General features: G+C 35.5%; 1 protein-coding gene and 1 pseudogene across 1 annotated transcript; both read right to left on the reverse strand.

The window, feature by feature from the left end:
• Nucleotides 1–3,556: 3,556 nt before the first annotated feature.
• Nucleotides 3,557–6,347, reverse strand: LOC145130727 (uncharacterized; annotated as a pseudogene).
• Nucleotides 6,348–7,710: 1,363 nt separating this feature from the next.
• Nucleotides 7,711–8,297, reverse strand: LOC145130728 (uncharacterized). The gene is made up of 3 exons (XM_079065501.1): nt 8,251–8,297; nt 8,015–8,150; nt 7,711–7,899 (listed from the first exon to the last, which is right to left on the reverse strand). The coding sequence occupies exons 1-3, from the start codon at nt 8,295–8,297 to the stop codon at nt 7,711–7,713; spliced, it is 372 nt and encodes a 123-aa protein (XP_078921627.1).
• Between the last annotated feature and the right edge of the window lie 10,528 nt (nt 8,298–18,825).

Here is an 18,825-nt window from a genome sequence, read left to right on the forward strand (position 1 = left end):
TAAAGCGTCTCAAAAGGATGTCTCATCATTCAAGAAAATCTCTTGAGAGGTCATCTAGTTTCTCACCGTCGATGGTTCGTAAGCCCCATGTTACTCGGAAAGGAGTTGTTCTTTGTGAAGTTCCTATGCCAGTGTCACCATCATCAAAGAAGCGCAGGGCTGCGGATGTTGCAAAGCATATTTCCAAGAAGACACAGAAGCCAAAGAAGCGAAAGTTGATCCTTCAGGAAGATGAAGAAGATGAAATTCTTCCTGATTCTCCAATAGGTAATCTTTCACCTCAACATAAATCACCTGTCAAATCGACTTTCGAAATGACAAGAATTTTAAGTAGCTCTGTGGAAACTTCGATAGTGGACACATCTACTATTCTTGGTGAATCATCACAAGTATCGACTCCTATGCAGACTTCGGTCATACCACCCGAGGTTTCGTTAACTGAGTCATATTTTGAGGAGGTTCAAACCTCAGACATTATCACACACGTATATAATACAGATGTAAATGTCAAAATGGGTGAAGGAGTCTCGAACAATGAAAACCCAGTTTCTACTCAAGGTATTTTCGAAACTACTGTCATCACTACCAATACTTCTTTATCACCATTTGTCACCATTGTTCCTACAATCACACATTCCCCAACTTTTGATTTCGTCATAAATCAACCCATTACTTCTCTATTTTCATCACAATCCACTGACCTACCCAAACCCATAAATGATGATGATACTGATCATGGAGCACTACAATAAAAACGCGATTTTGCTAGGGAAGATCGTGATGGAACGTATTTCGTTGTTAATATGCAATGGATTGTGCTATGGAATGTCGTTCCATAGCAATGTTGCTACCACATTGTCTACGGATTTTATTTCTGGCAGCGAGAGTGGGAGTTGCTAGGGAAAATGCTACCGACTCCATATCCGTTGGTATTATGCTACCGATAGTTCTATGGAACAAAAATTCGTAGCAATTTTCCAACAACATTTGTTACCAAATCATTTTCCATTGTACTACTGCTATGGAATTCATCATCGTGGTTACTATGCAATGGAGTTTGTGACGGAAACCAATTCCATAGTTGAATTGCTATGGAAGTACCATTCGTAGGTATTTGCAAGGGAATTCTGCTATGGAGTATGATTTCGTTTGCTTGTTTTGCTATGGAACAAAACACGTAGCTAATTTGTGATGACATTTATTGGTTTGAATGAAATGTTTTTGAATTGGTAATATGCGGCATAAACTAATGGCTAAAAAATGTAAAAATGAATTATAAAGTAGATATTGCTGGCAAGCGGACTCGAACTTAAGCTTATGCTCGAAAAGTGCGCGGTTAAGCCAATTGTGCTAATCAAGTTGTGTATAATTTCTTGAAAACATAGTATATAATGAATAATTAATAACGAATTCATTACAAACTTATTTTTAATTACATTAACCGGGCATGTTAAAGTATATAATCTATGTAGATTATTTTCCTTAATAACGAATTCATTACAAACTTATTTTTAATTACATTAAGTATACTTCATCACAAAAATAACGTGGGTTTTACGTATACTTCATCCTACTCAAACAACATAGCAAGAAAAAATTACTAAAATGCCCTTTTAACATAATGATCTAAACACAAAACCAAAATAAAATTATAGTAGTATACAACTTCATATACAATACAATAAGAACAATAATATTCAATGTCCAATCTATTATCAACCATTAATATTTTTAAGAAATATACAAAACCTACCATACTCTACATACCAACGACAAACCGTGCAATATCTTTGTCGATCCTCATCCTCTTCATGGCCTATTGCAAATGCACCTTTAACAGAATGTCATGGGTCTTCACATTGGAATGTGATGTTATTCGTTGTAAGTCTATGAACAACATCAACAGCCCGCAACAACTATTTGGCATTATCAACAACACCCGTGTACTCCCCATCACCCGGAACTACCCAGCCAAAATAGGTATCAAGTAATTGTAAACCTACACATTAAAATATCCATCAATTAATCCAATGTATCATTTTAATAACAACAGTAAATATTATACAACACAACACAACTAAATACTAACCCCAAACTACAAGCATGCCTTTAATTAACTATATATATAATTTAATTTACATATATACCATATATACATACCTTCATCACATTGACGAGGCCCTCTTGAAATGTAGATCATTCCAAGCAAATAAATTGCCTCAAGATGATCTTCATTTGCTGCTTCTCTCAACAAAGACAATCCTAAATCAAAATGGCCATAATAGAAGCACTCTTCCTGTTGACAGAATAACAATATCAATATATAACTTCAATGACACAAAATATTAATAAATGGTATAGATTACATATAATTAATGAAATTACACATACAATTCCTTGTCTGAACATGGCTTCAATGTTATTATGCAATGCACATGTGCGTATAAATGAATCAGCATTCAGATTTTTGGGACCCATTCCTTCAATCATGTCAATGCATGTTGTTCTCAGCACTTGAGGATCACCCTCCGCTTCATACATCTTCTTTGAACTTCAAAAATTTAAATACACAGTAAATAACAAATAAAGAAAGTTGTATTTCATCAAATATACATTCATTAGTTGATGTTTATTGAGAATTACCAAAGTCTTGCAGAGACGATGTCTTTCGCAAATTCTGACCCTAATACTACATATATCCGACTCAAAATCTCTAATAGGAGATCATCTAACAAACAAAGACTTCTAGTAATCAACATTCTACTAACAAAATAGACATTGGAGTAGTTGATTTCAATTTCTTTTTAAAAAAGAAGCGTAACTATGAAAAACAATGTAACAGGGTATGGAAAAAAATACTTACTTTATGATGATCTGGTCGCGAGGTGTACAGGAGTGTCTATTATCGGAGAAAATCGATTTTAAGAACCATTACCCTTCGACGATTTCGCGGTTTTAGTGTTTCTATGGAGATTTATCGTCCGGAATAGTTGAGACGTTCTGAATGGTTGAAGAACTGATAACGCCACTGTGAAGTCAGAGGTATGATGGTGCCTCAACGCTTCAGAGTGCAAAAAGACCAAAGTGCCCTTGAAATCATTTCAAATATGTGAATTAAGGATATTTGTGTCAAAACACATTATTCAAATATTATAACCTTTTATAGTTAACAGTGGATTTTTGCCACATTTTTTTGGTAACTTTGACACTTTTGGCCCTTGTAAACAAAACTTTTACAATTTGGTAAAAAAAAACACAAAAAAACTTTAGATTTTTGCCACAATTTATTAGCCAGTTTGACACACTTAGTCCTTATTATAAAAAATTATACATTTGGCACAATATACACGAAAAACATCTAGGTTTTTTCCACAATTCTTTAGCCACTTTGACACTCTTGGGCTTTACAGTCAATAGTTTTACATTTTGACATAAAAAACACAAAAAAACATCTCGGGGCGAAGCCCGGGCTTTCTTCCTAGTTTACATTTATGTATTGATGTTAAACCAAATTACAAATTAACTTCATCTCAAAAAACATTAAACACAAAATCATCTAGTCATTATCTTCTTCCTCCTCTTCTTCTTCATTGCTCGATGTACTATACTCATAACTAACCTCGCTGTCAGGAATACCATCATTGTCGTCCTCATGAATTTCACCTTCTTCATCAATATTATTATCATTATCTGAACCGTTGCTTGACATTTCGTGATCATCATCATAATTGTCAGTATCGGCTAGACTTGGTATAATGATTTCATTTGATTCAACTTCATCTTCTTGGAAAGCAACGTCTTTCTGAGGATGATTTTCATCGGTCCAACCACGAGGTTTAACTTTAAATACAGCACACCAGTCCGAGTTGTTTGTTTTCGAACTTGGGTAAGGAATGTAACACACTTGAGTGGCTTGCATGGCTAAAACAAATGGATCGAACTTGTTGTATTTTCTTTTGATGTTTATCTCGACCAAGTTATATTGTTTGTGAACCTTAACTCCTATGTTAGGTGTTGGATCGTACCAATGACATTTAAACAAAACCGTGGTTTTAATTGGGTAACCAGGGTACTCGACTTCTAAAATTTCCTCTACCTTACCATAATAATCACCTCCTTGGCTACTAACACACAATCCGCTATTGGTTGTTAATTTGTTCAGACTATGAGCTTCTGTGTGAAACTTGTAACCATTGACAAAGTATACACTATATAACTTCACTTTTTTGAATGGCATTTTGGATAGGTCAGATATAGACTTGTTGTTTATCGAGATCTTACGTGCCTATATGAATAATGGTAAAACACTTAATTAGAGTTAATTATAACCATAACAAAAAATAATAAATTTTAAAAAATACAAAAATAACACCCACATAGTTTTGAAACGATAATGCAAAGTTCTTCTCAACTTCAGTTGCAAGGACCTGTTCATCCATATCCCCCATAAGTTCATTCAAATGTTCTTCAAATATTCTGTATCACCATTTCAATAACATTTTAAAGTTACTATGAATGTAATAAACAAAATCATGCATGTAAATATTATTCGATCATAGCAAAAATGATTATTATAATTAAAAGTGATGCATATGTTACGTACGAACCTGATGTAATGCTTGATCTTATCTTCGTTAAGGAGTATGTAAGTTTGGGCAGCATGCACTTCCTCATCATACATCATTCTTTTCGTGAATCTTCCATAATTACGCCCAGGATATGAAAATATATCTAACATGTCGTTGTTAGCATCCACTTGCTCATCTCCTCCTCCATCATCATTTCGAGGCAACTTTCTATTACGTGTGGGGACACCAGTCTTGAAATAATGAGAGCAAAATATAGATACTTCACGTAGCAAGTACGCGTTAACAACGAGCCCTTCCACTCGAGCTTTATTTTTCACATATTTTTTCAACTGATTTAGATACCTATAGTGAAGATTATTTAAATTAGCTTACAAAAATAGCAACATACATTAAGATGTACCACACAAACCTTTCAAATGGATACATCCACCGATATTGGACAGGACCGGCTATCTTCTCTTCGTATGGCAAATGTACTGGTAAATGTTCCATGGAGTTAAAAATACTAGGGACAAAGATGGTCTCTAATTTACATAATATTATTGGGATCTCGGTTTCAATCCTTTCCATGTCTTTTGTTGTGATTGATGTTGCTGTTAATGTTTTGAAGAAAATACTCAACTCTGTTAATGCTTCCCACACTTGTTTTGGCAACATCTTACGAAATGCAATTGGAATCAATCTTTGCATAAAAACACGACAGTCATGGCTTTTCATTCCGAACAGTCTACACCCTGTTAAATCAACACACCTCCCCAAATTAGAAACATAACCATCAGGGAAACACAATTTCTCCACCCATTGGCATATGGCTTTCTTTTGATTCTTGTCCAAAGTGTAGTATGCTCTTTCATTATCTTCGACTCCTTTTCTCTTCCTACAATAGAGCTTCAGATCTCTTCTGGCTGCTACATTGTCATTCTTCTTCCCTTAGACATCCATTACCGTGTAAAAAAAGTTTTCAAATACATTTTTAACAATATGCATAACATCAAAATTATGTCTAATGAGGTTTTTTTTCCAATATGGTAAATCCCAAAATATGCTTTTCTTTTTCCAACCATGATCGCCACATCTTTTGTTTACATCATCAACATTTAGTTCAGTCACTTTTACCAAACTTAATTGTTCAATCTCCCTTAAAGTTTGTTCACCATTCTTACTTGGAGGAGGACCTTCTATCACTTCACGATTCTTCTTGAACTTATTTTTATCCTTTCTATATGGGTGATTTACCTGTAGAAATCTTCTATGGCAGTCAAACCATGACATCTTATTACCATTCTTTAGTCTAAATGCTTGTGTATGTTTCCCACAATGTGGACATGCTAGCTTACCTGATGTAGACCATCCGGACAACATTGCATATGCTGGAAAATCGCTTATTGTCCACATCAAAGCCGCTCTTAGATGGAAATTTTGTTTTAAAGATATATCATATGTTACTACGCCTTCTTCCCATAATTGCTCCAACTCTGCAACAACTGGTTGCAAAAATACATCTATTTTATGCTTAGGGTTTGACGGACCTGGCACAAGTGCGGTCAAAAACATGTAAGGCTCTTTCATGCACATAGAAGGTGGCAAATTATATGGTGTTATAATAATAGGCCAAGATGAATATTGTTTTCCAAATGTTCCATGTGGTGCAAACCCATCTGTACTTAGTCCTAATCTTACGTTACATACTTCTGCTGCAAATGAAGGATGACTTTTGTCAAAGTGCTTCCAAGCTTCTGAATCGGATGGATGACACATTACTCCAGCATCATGTCCACGATTCTTTATCTGCTGCATCTAGCATATCAAAGAATTTTTTATCTAGAGCATTTGGCTCCTCTTCAGGATTACTATTATTTAAACCAGTAGCCATTGCATCTATGACCATTTCTCTATAAGAACATGCACCTTCACTAAAATTGGTGTTTGAATCATCCACCCCAAAAAACGTATTGTCATCATCAATTGATGTTTCACCATGTGTATCCCAAAACCAATAATCCTCAACAAAACCAAACTTGTACAAATGATGCTTAACAGTATCAACTTCTGTATATGGTACGTTACGACACCTGATGCATGGGCATTTGATTTTATCTTGGTCCATGAACCTATGTTGACTGGTAGCAAAATCTATAATATTTTTCACTTCTTGTTCGAAAACACGGGATACACAACTACGATTATCTTTTCTTTCATACATCCACTTTCTACTTTGATTGTTCATTGTATTTAATATTTAAAGTAACGTATAATTTTAAATAACACAATATTTTACCTTAGTAGAATGGTATAATTGAGATCGACACTTGCAGAACACATATGCAAACAAAGTGTGTATCGATTAGGGAACCTTCGACAACCCTTGATTTCAATGTGTTGGATGGATACTAGGTCAAATTATTGGGTCGATATTATGCAAACAAAGTATACGGGTAATGATAATTTTAAATAACATTCGTAATATATATATATATATATATATATATATATATATATATATATATATATATATATATATTTAGAGCTACTTAAAATATAAATTATGTATACGATATTTTCCTTATTAATAACGACTTGATTAAACACTTATTTTTATTTCCATAGCAAAAATGGCGCCTTCACTTTAGAGATTGCAAATAGACCAAAGTGTCCTTGAAATCAATCCATATATGTGATTAGTAACGGTATTTCAGTCAAAACACATTATTCAAACAATATAACCTATTATAGGTCACAGTGGACTTTTGGTTAGTAAAATGACAAAGACAAAAATAACATACATATCAAAAATAACATATATATAGTAACATTTAATAAAGTTAAAAGTATGTATTCACATTACATCAAAATACACTTACAATATGCATCACTAATTGTGTGAATCAAACAACTATTATATATAGCTATTCGAAACTAATGTCAAACATCACAGCAAACCTAACGAAACACGCATCCCACAAACAAATATCACAATGCAATAACCACTTGTATTGACTCATAAAAGCTGTGTAATAACTGCCGACATAAGGATGCTTTGCACAACATCTATGTAAGCCATCGAACTTTATCTCCTTTGTTCTCTTTACCAAGTGATTATGAACCTTGTTACAAGTATCTCTTAGATTCCAACTTCTCCTAGTATTAACGTAGGCTTTATTAACATGATCAGAGCTTCTTGCTTCCTTTCAATGCCTTCGGCCATCAACATCATTCCCAGAACGAAGATCGCATCCAACTGCCCCTGATCGGCTGCATTTTTAAGCAACTTTTTCCCTGTTATTTTTTCCCCTATCGTAAAATACTTCGCCTGACATACAATAAGTAGTCATACAATTTTTAAAAATACAAATGTAGAAAACTAATTGAATTCTCAATTATCGGATTGCTTAAAAAAAGAGTATCATTCCATCGTTGAAGAGTACGTGTGGGTTGTTCAACTTTCTGCATTTGCTTGTGACTTCATACTGGTGAACACTTAATGGACAAAACCTTATTCGACTTGTGTCTATGCTTTTATATAATGCGTTTGATGTTACATAATCCCTAAAGAGTTTGCAACTATACATATATAATTCACAAATCAACACAAAATTCACATATTAAACACTAAATTATGTATGTAAACAAGTTTAATAGAAGTAATGCACATCATACTTACACTATATGGCACTTAAAAGCATCGATTGGTGAATTTCTCCCAACCATAGTTACTATTTTTCGATCAAGTGTGATGGCAAAGTAGTGATCCTTGTTACTTGTTGCCTTGTTTGCATTCTTTCTGAAGAACAACTCGCTGCCATTATGTTGATCTGCGTGGAGTGTAATCCAAATTATGTAGCAACAACGATTTTAGGGTTTATTGATCAACGTTCAGGAATTTTGAGTGTTGGTAATGGATTGTAGAAGATCAATCGTCAATAAACTGAAATGATGGGATGACTCTGACTACAAATTATGGCGCCTAAGTGTTTAGACTATGAATTGACATAATTGCCCTTGAATGTAAAACGGTTACTACGTAAATGGTTAGGAGTATTTTTGTCAATACATATGTGCATTTTTGTAATTAAATTGAACAGATTAAATTAAAAAAGATGAAGTTAAATAAAAATATTGATTACATTTAGAGAGACGAATTTAAATAAAATTATTGACATAAGTAGGATTCGAACATGCGACTTCGGGTAAGAAGTAAAACGCGTTTGCCAGCTAAACTAAATTAACTTTCGTTTCTTTAAATTAAAAACCCATAATATTATTCTCAATAATATTGCAGCCCATATGTCATCCATGGGTATATCATATACACCATAAGCCACTACCATGTTGACATATGGCCCATATGTCATCCATATGTCAACCATGGACACCATAAACCATTACCATGTGGACCAATCAACCATATGTCAACCATGGACACCATAAGCCATTGGCATGTGGATCAATCAACCATATGTCATCCATGGACACAATAAGCCACTACCATGTCGACCAATGGCCCATATGTTATCCATATGTCAACCATGGACACCATAAGCCATTACCATGTGGACCAATCAACCATATGTCATCCATGGACACAATAAGCCACTACCATATCGACCAATGGCCCATATGTCATCCATGAACACCATAAGCCACTACCATGTTGACCAATGGCCCATATGTCATCCATATGTAAACCATGGACACCATAAGCCATTACCATGTGGACCAATCAACCATATGTCAACCATGGACCCCATAAGCCATTAGCATGTGGATCAATCAACCATATGTCATCTATGGACACAATAAGCCACTACCATGTCGACCAATGGCCCATATGTCATCTATATGTCAACCATGGACACCATAAACCATTACCATGTGGACCAATCAACCATATGTCATCCATGGACACAATAAGCCACTACCAAGTCGACCAATGTCCCATATGTCATCCATATGTCAACCATGGACACCATAAGCCATTACCATGTGGACCAATCAACCATATGTCATCCATGGACACAATAAGCCACTACCATGTCGACCAATGGCCCATATGTCATCCATATGTCAACCTTGACACCATAAGCCACTACCATGTGGACCAATGGCCCATACGTCATCCATATGTCAACCATGGACACCATAAGCCATTACCATGTGGACCAATCAACCATATGTCATCCATGGACACAATAAGCCACTACCATGTAGACCAATGGACCATATGTCATCCATGGACACAATAAGCCACTACCATGTTGAGCAATGGCCCATATGTCATCCATATATCAACCATGGACACCATAAGCCATTAGCATCTGGACCAATCAACCATATGTCATCCATGGACACAATAAGCCACTACCATGTCGACCAATGGCCCATATGCCATCCATGGACACCATAAGCCACTACCATGTTGACCAATGGCCTATATGTCAACCATGGACACCATAAGCCATTACTATGTGGACCAATCAACCATATGTCATCCATTGACACAATAAGCCACTACCATGTCGACCAATGGCCCATATGTCATCCATGGACACCATAAGCCACTACCATATATATTGACATGAGCCGTATGTCTTTTGTATATAAATTTCGGTTTAAATAGAAAAGCATAAAGATGTATAGTTTATTAATCTTTAGTCCTCGTATATAATTTTAAGATAAATTATACTATGAACACATCGTTAGTCTATGTTCTTTCTTGACGTTATTTATATGTATATACCCTATCTATCAATCTGTAACTACTTTAAATAAATTTGAATTACTGAATATTTAGCGGCAATTAGCACAGTTCGAATTTTTTATTAGCGGAGGTTCAAAGTATTTCACAATTTGTTTCCCTCCAACCTACACACGTTTATGCTGCATATTAGGGTAAGTTTACCGATTAGAAATAGGGTTTACATTTTCTATAATCATCATCTCCGGCGGCTAATTGATCGAAATCTTTGTTCATTATACGTTTGTGCACTGACTTTGGCGATATAGGTTGTCACTCATCTAAAATTTATATTTATTTAATTTACTGTTGTCGTGATGATCGATTGTTTTTTGTTCTTTGATCATCTTCATGTAAATTGGTTTTGATTGTATTCAATAGTTTGAATTCAAAGTAATGCCTTCATATATAATTTATTTTTATTGTTTGTGTCAGAAAGATGTCGACCTCGAAAGCAAAATGAGCATCCGGTGTGAAGCCAACTAAATTCATTGCACCACAAGTTATGAAACGCAACAGGATTTCTGCTACAAAATTCGTAAACAGACAGTTACAAGATGAAGAAATCAACTTCCCAATACCAAGAACCACACCCAAAGCACCTATAACATCTACCAAAAAAACCCCTAAACCTATATCATTAACATCACCCATGACTACCACTTCCTCGGCATCACTTACAACATCCACACCCTCCTTAGAAAAAAACATCTAAAACATCAGAAACTGGAACAATACAATCGTCAACACTTACATCAATAACCAAACCTTTAGCACCTACATCATCTAAACCATCCTCAACACCGACACCCACTACCACATCATCAACACTTATATCTACTACCACAACCTCAAAACCTGCATATACACTACCATCCTCCACAACTACAGTAACTACCACACACTCCTTAAGTAAAGGAACTACCACATCCTCAACATATACATCTATCCCAACACCTACCCCAGAATATACCCCATCAACAACACCTATCCCAAAATCTACCTCATCACCAACACAACCAACCATGAATGGATCTGTAGTGCAAAGTGTATAAGGTGAAAACAATTCCTCTGAATATTGTGGACCAGATGGACGTTTAAATGTTTATGTTTGGAAAAATACGTGAGTTACCAATTCAAATCTTAATTACAACTTTTTTTATGTATTAAATTTTGGTTTACACCTACATATCAATTCATAACTTAACACATCACATGATTACTTGCAGGCTAATGCCACCAGGCCCTTGTGCACACTTTATTAGTCAGTCCTTTAAACAAAGAGTAGATCCAGAAGGGTACGCTTGGGCACAAGTAAGCAAAGAAATGCGCGAATTATATTGGGAGGAGTTTCAGGTAACTATAAGTTATAAATTGTTGTTTGGTAAACATTTACACTTCAACTTATGTTTATATTGTTAATGTGTAGAAAAAATGTTGTTGGGATGACACAATAGACTCGCTGGTGAGGCTGGCTTAGACAAGGAAAGCGGCACAAAGTTATGGTCAATATCTCTTCAACATGAGAAGCCCAAAAAGAAACAAACATTGCTTTAAACCAGCTCATATTCCACAGGAAGTCTGGAACTCCTGGCAATTAAAATGGAATACAGAAGAATACAAGCTAAAATCTGAGCAAAACAAGAAAAATAGGTGTAACAGTGTGGCTGATGGAGTAGCAAAACCTACACATAACACTGGATCCGCATGTCATTTGAAGATAGCTTCTGATTTGGTAATTTTTTAAATGGTACATCGTATCACTGTTTGCATATGTTTATCTGTATATTTGACTTTTTATATGGTATTTATGTAGAAGAGGAAATTAGGACATGAGCCACCCCAAAGTGAATTGTTCCTGTATATACACACTAAGAATCATGATGGAGTCACTTTCACAAATGAAAAAGATAGACAAATTCATGTAATATTCATTTCAGTTTAAATTAACTTTTATATTGTAGCTACTCCATAATATCATTCCTAAATTTGATATCTTTTCACTTATAATATTTTTATTTTGTAGGCGGCCTATACAGATAAACGGGAAGAGTTGGAAGCTGAAGGTGTTGAATTTGAGGAGGACAAGCTATTTTATGTTGTAGTTGGTGGTCATGATAAAAAAAGAAGACTTTATGGATTAGTCTCTTTTGCAAAGGCGGTTCCCAATAGGAATGGTAAAACGGATGTATCTTACATTCCGGAAAAAAAATGATGAAATAGAAGAAATGAGGGAGCTTATTGCTAAACAAAAACAGCAAAACGAAAAGCTTAAAGAAATGATGAACGCCCGAACCAGAGGAAAACAAAGTAAGGGTCGGGCATCTTGAAAAACAACTTCAAACGACATTGGATCTTATTAATGTCTTTACAAAAAAACAAGAGTAGTAGGTTGATATATGTTTATTGAAGATTATGTATTTTAGAGTAGCAACTTTCTTTTTTCCATGTAATAAATAATTATTTTTGTTATTTTATGATATAATGGTTATGATTTTTTTGTTTTGTTTTTTTTTTGTTTTTCATATATTACTATAAAATTATTTGGATATAATTTATAAATCAATTATCCATCGGTCCATATTGAATCTGGTATATAATATATACACCACTAAAATTGCTAGGGATTCATGACCACGAAATTTGATAGGAAGTGATCAAACGGAATTTTCTAGGGATTCATGACCACGTAATTTGCTAGGAGATCATCAAACAGAATTTGCTAGGGATTCAGCACGACGAAATTTGCTATGGAATCAACACCACAGAATGTACTAGGGAATGACCACCACAAAATTTACTAGGGAATCACCACCACGGAATTTGCTATGGATTCATCACCACAAAATTTGCTAGGGAATGACCACCACGGAATTTGCTAGGGAATCACCGCCATGAAATTTTCTAGGGAATCACCACCACAGAATTTGTGATGGAATAACTACCATGGATTTTGCGATGGAATCCTACTACGGAATACACGACGGAATACCACTTACCACGGATTTCATTCCGTTGTCACATTTATGACGAAATTATCTTTTCCGTTGCAAACCCTCGCTACGGCGTTTTTAGGGACGGAAATAGGTCGTTGCAAATTCCGTCGCTAATCGTCATTTGCAACGGAATTTCAGCTTTTAGCAACGGATTCCTTTCGTAGCAAAATCGCGTTTTTCTTGTATTGGAGGGTTTGGCGGATCCTTTGCTGATTTGGAATTTGATCCTGAAGAAGAAAATATTTCGGATCATATGCTTATGTCAAGAAAACAATTCAAGATTCTCAACATGAAGCTTAATTCCTTGTTGCAATCACAAGCAGATGCAGGGGGTCGGAATTCTGTTTCTGGTATTGAAGTTGATGTGATGGTCAAAGCTCAAGAGCTTCGTCTTCTGAATAAATTGAATGTGTTGATACAAGATTCAGAATCTCGAATTCAAGACAAGCTTGATGTCTTGGATCAAAATAATGAGTTACGAGTAAAGTCTTCATCTTCGACTTTTAATGATGCGCTCAAGGATTTGAAACATGTTGCTAAGGAACTTCATGTTCTTTTTGTGCAAGATGTAAAAACTGTTCGTGAAAATGTGAATCAGAAGCTTGAAGAGATGAAAGTGAGTGTGTCTTCAGAACTCTGTGAATTGGATAACAAGTATTCTTCTCTTCTTGAGAAAGTTGATATTATTGCGGATGGTGTTACTTTGTTTGTTAAAACCCATCAATCTTTTGATCACAAGTTTGATGAGAAAGCAACTGCTGCTGTTTCAAGTTTTGGTCAACTTAACACCATGCTTGAAGAATTGAAGGGGCTTGTTTCGAAGTCTGGCTTATCCTAAATTTTCACTCCTAAGTTTTTAGATCAGAAGTTTCGTTACTTCGAGGCAGCAATTCAAAAAATGTTGCCTCCATTGTCTCAGTTTGTCACTATTTTACCAACGAATGCCCCTCCTGTTATCACAGGAGTGCAAGGGGAGAAAAGGAAGGTGTTGGTAAAGAAGAAAATGTTTCTGAGAAAACGAATGAAGAAATAAAGGTTGTGGGAAAAGTTTTCAAGACTCAAATTCCTACAACAAAACCAATATTTTCGAAGGCTGAACCAGTGATGGCAACCACAGTTACAACAAGGCCAATTGCAAAAGGCATTGTAATTGAGTCTATTGGTGGAGGGAGTTCTTCGAAACCCAAACAAAATGAAGCAGATAAAGGGAAAGGAAAAGGGGTTATTATAGAAAAGTCCAAGGAAGGAAGGAAAGCTGAAATTGAAGGAGAGATGGAGAAGCAGCGTCGAATTCAGAGTATTTTGATGCTTCGTAAAAATGATCCTCCTGCAATGAACAAAGGTGATCCAACGAAGTTGCATAGTTATGAAAATATTGAAGCAATAGTGTCATATAATGAAATGTATGCATTCGAGAAGAAGCCAAGGAAAAGCTATGTAATAGAGAACACAGATATGAATCAACTTGATTTCCCAATTAATGAAATGATGTTCATCACAGCTCAATACAAAATTATTGAGAAATTCAAGAATGAAGATGAATTTCTTCATATGAAGCTGAGGTTTCATGTTGTGGTGGTAAAGAATCAGGAAGAGGTCTGGTCCCTTATCAAGATTGTTCGTGTGATAAGTGTGACTAAGGATGTATTGTTTGAGAACATGATTCAGAATTTTCGATTTCATGTTGTAAGGGAAAACAATGTGGTGTGTGATTTTTCATTTGCTGACTTTCCATTGATGAACTTAAATGATCTTATTCAAGTTGCAATGATACTCAAAGATATGGATGCTTCAAAACTTCAAGGAACATGCAAAGAGATTTTCAGACTTGGTCTTGCTCATATCAAAATCTTTATAGATAAATATTATGATTGTATAGCCTTAACTGATATTGAGTTGTGTACTGCATTGGGAAAGGAAGTAAAAGTTGCTCCAGAAGTTGTGAAGAGTCAAGATGAACTGAAGAAGTTCGTTGATGGGGAAATTTGTTTAAAGCCTATGGGATTAGTTTTCTCAGGAAAAGACAAGAAAGGAAAAGCTAAGAGGTTTTTATTTCAAGCTTCGAAAGTGGAACGGTATACTACAACTCAATATACAAACTTTATTGTTCGTATGAATAATTGTAAGAAAAACAACGAAGGAGATAAAGCTGAGCTGAAGAAGGTAATGAGCTGGTATACAGAACTTCGAAGGTCGATGCATATGGTTGCTCAAATTCTCACAAACTGAGTTCGACACTGATTACAAATGGGGAGAATGTTAGGGTCGAATATGTTGTAATGTGTCGAAGTCATTTGAGTCGGTTTTGAATGTTATCTTATCTATTTACTAAGGCATAATAGTTTCGAAGTTATGATGTCTAGCCCTTAGTATTTTTTGTGTACTTTCTTATTCTCCTATAAATAGGAGTTGTACTTAGAGTTAGAGAGAACTTTTCCAAATCATTCTGTCTAGAATTCTCTTCGTATTCGAAAGTATAATCGAGTTATAAAACAGATCTTATTTACTCTCTGTGTTCATACTACTTTGATTACTCTGATTACATTCATACTCGATTAAGTCATAACTACAATTATGTCTTTTAAAAAGTAAGATTCTTTATTTTTTATAAACTCCAAGTTTATAAAATATAAACTTTGTCTTTACGTAAAAGACAAAAGAATCCAACTAGTCCAGCATGTTGTGCATGACTTATTAATTCATACCATATGAAATAATAACTAGTAATACTCTCTTATAATTATTATTTTCATAAAACAATAATTATTACCTAATTAAAATACAAGAATCGATATTATTTATTAATAATCATATTAATAATAAATATAGAAAATGTGTCAGCTTGATAAATGTGTGACCCTATAGGATCATATATTATTGGCAATATCACTCCATAATGATTCTTGGGCATATAGATCCAACATGTGCTTGGTTGTTGATATACTTATAAATTATTATAAATTAATTAGGGGATGATGGCAGAACAACATATATGTCAGGAGTCTATAGGCCCACGTGTTAACGAAATGGCATATAGGCCGTAAGTACACATTGATACGTATTAACGAAATAGCATGTAGTTCGTAAGTACATGTAAACTCGTGTTGAAGACAAAATGGCGTGTAGGCCATAAATCTAAAATACATATATTATTTTTATGCATGTATGTGTATGTGGTATATGGTATATTGGGGGAACTCACTAAGCCTAGAGCTTACCTAGTTGTTATAAATGTTTTCCAGGAACTTCATTGGTTCGTGAAAAGGGCAATGTTTGACTGTACTCATGCGCATTCGCAATCATGTTTCCCGCATTATACTCTGATGTAAATGGATATTTAATAAATAAAAATGAAAATTTTGGTTTGAAAATCGGGATGTTACAAGTTGGTATTAGAGCCCTGATTTGAGTGAACTGCATGAACACTCGTCTGATTCCATACTCAAACTAAGGATCTGAGTAATTTACAAATCTTTTTTATAAAAAGAATAATTCAAAAGGAAAGAATGTGATGTTTACAGTCAACCAAAGCTGGGAAAGGAATGTGATTCCCAAAATATCCATATTTGTTATGTTTGTTGATATATGAAATGTTAGAAATGCATGCTAGTATGTAGGCTAGGGATTTTTTCCTGGAATTGTCAGTTAGAATTTCCTGATGATATAGACGCCTTATAGCCTATGGATTTGGTTGTTAATTGTTGCTTAGAGCCTATATTAATATTAATTAGTTATGTGACAAATACATTAGGTTGCATGCTCCCAAAATTAAATAGTATTAGATTTCTTGATTTGGCGCTATTACGCAGGTCTTATCTGAGTCGAATCGTTGCAATGTCGGATCATTCAGTCAACACACTATTTGATTTTAGCGGCATGGAATTGTATTCTTTCGATAATTAGTTAATATTAGTAGAAGCTCTTCCTTGGCCAATAGTAGAGTGAGGCAGAAGGAATCTTAGAAGGGGAATCTAGGAAATATAGTATGACATATAATAGGATGTCAGTAGAAACATAAGATCCTAGAAAAGTATAAGAAAGAGAGTAGTTAGACCCTTGAACACTATGTGTGTGAAAAGGCATGTCTTAGGAGAGTGTAGTGACTTAGAAACATTGGGAAAATTCTTGGGATGAGTATGAGCAGGTGTGGAAAGTAGTATAAGGGCCCATACTACCTAAAGTACAACGTTCATACTTGAATCAAGAAGAATCACAAGGTTACTAAGAAACTGGAAAGGATCGATCGTTACCCCGAAATAGTTCATAGATTCATATTAATCTAGCCCTAACTATATCTCCAGAATGGTGATGATCACGAGGGGAAGCGGTTTGGGTTCTAGATCAGAAGGATCAGGACCAAGCGAGACTGATATTCACGACTGGATAGAAGTAGTAGTATCAATCAACATAAGAGAAATGATTCCAGAAATGTTCGGATCTATCAAGACCTAACTAATTGCCATGTTTGACGAATGGTATGCCGCCGTAGCTAGCACCGCTACCGCAGCAGCCACTGCTACCGTTGCTACTGCAACCTCGCCTAAGGAGAAGGAGATGCCCTATAGAGAGTTCAATAACACTAAAACACCAGAGTTTGAAGGTGTCAGAGACCCAATTGTTGCAATGAGATGGATCTCTGATGTATAAGGATGCTTCTACACTTGTGCCTGCCAAGAAAAATTGAAGTTTAGGTATGCACATAATCTCCTACGTCATGAGGCAAAGGATTGGTGGAACTTTGTCACAAAGGATTATTCACCGGCAAAGAAGAGCTCGGTGACCTGGGAGCAGTTTGTTGAGAAGTTTAGAGAGGAGTATGTTCCATTAGTAGAGAGGGAACAACTAGCCTAAGAATACTTGTCGCTCAAACAGAAAACTGAATTGGTGACAGAGATCACCAAGATGTTCATAGAGAGGGCCTTATTCTACCCATATTATTCCTCCTCAGAACAGGTGCAAATGTCTCGGTACCTGAGTATACCCAAGACCGATATCAGAGAGTTTGTATCAAGCAATCGATACATAGGCATGCATACCCAAGACCGATATCAGAGAGTTTGTATCAAGCAATCGATACAAAACCTTGGTAGCAATGCAAGACCATGCAAGGAGGAGGGAAATTTAGTCAGAAACTCAAGCGAAGGAGAAGAGGCCGACTCGTGATCCATCTCAGCCAGTAGCTAAAAGGTCCAAGCACATAGATTCGAGGCCTGAAGGACAGAGAGGTCCAAGGTGTGATAAGTGTGGAAAATCACACGAAGGGATTTGTTGTGCTAAAGTATGCTACAATTATAGAAAGGAGGGACATTACAGCCGAGACTGTAAGCAGGGAGCACAGAGAGTGCACATCTATTTTCACTGTAATCAGATGGGCCACATTAAGGCCAACTATCCTCTTCTGAACCCGACAGGCACAATACAAGCTCCAACACCTGCAACATTGAGGATAACCGACAGACGAGAAGGCGGAGTTGAAACCCCAAGAGCCAAAGGGTGATCCTTTCAA

Source organism: Lactuca virosa, chromosome 8 (genome assembly GCF_052849685.1).
Source record: "Lactuca virosa cultivar CGN04683 chromosome 8, Lactuca_virosa_CGN04683_v6, whole genome shotgun sequence".
Taxonomy (NCBI): Eukaryota; Viridiplantae; Streptophyta; class Magnoliopsida; order Asterales; family Asteraceae; genus Lactuca; species Lactuca virosa.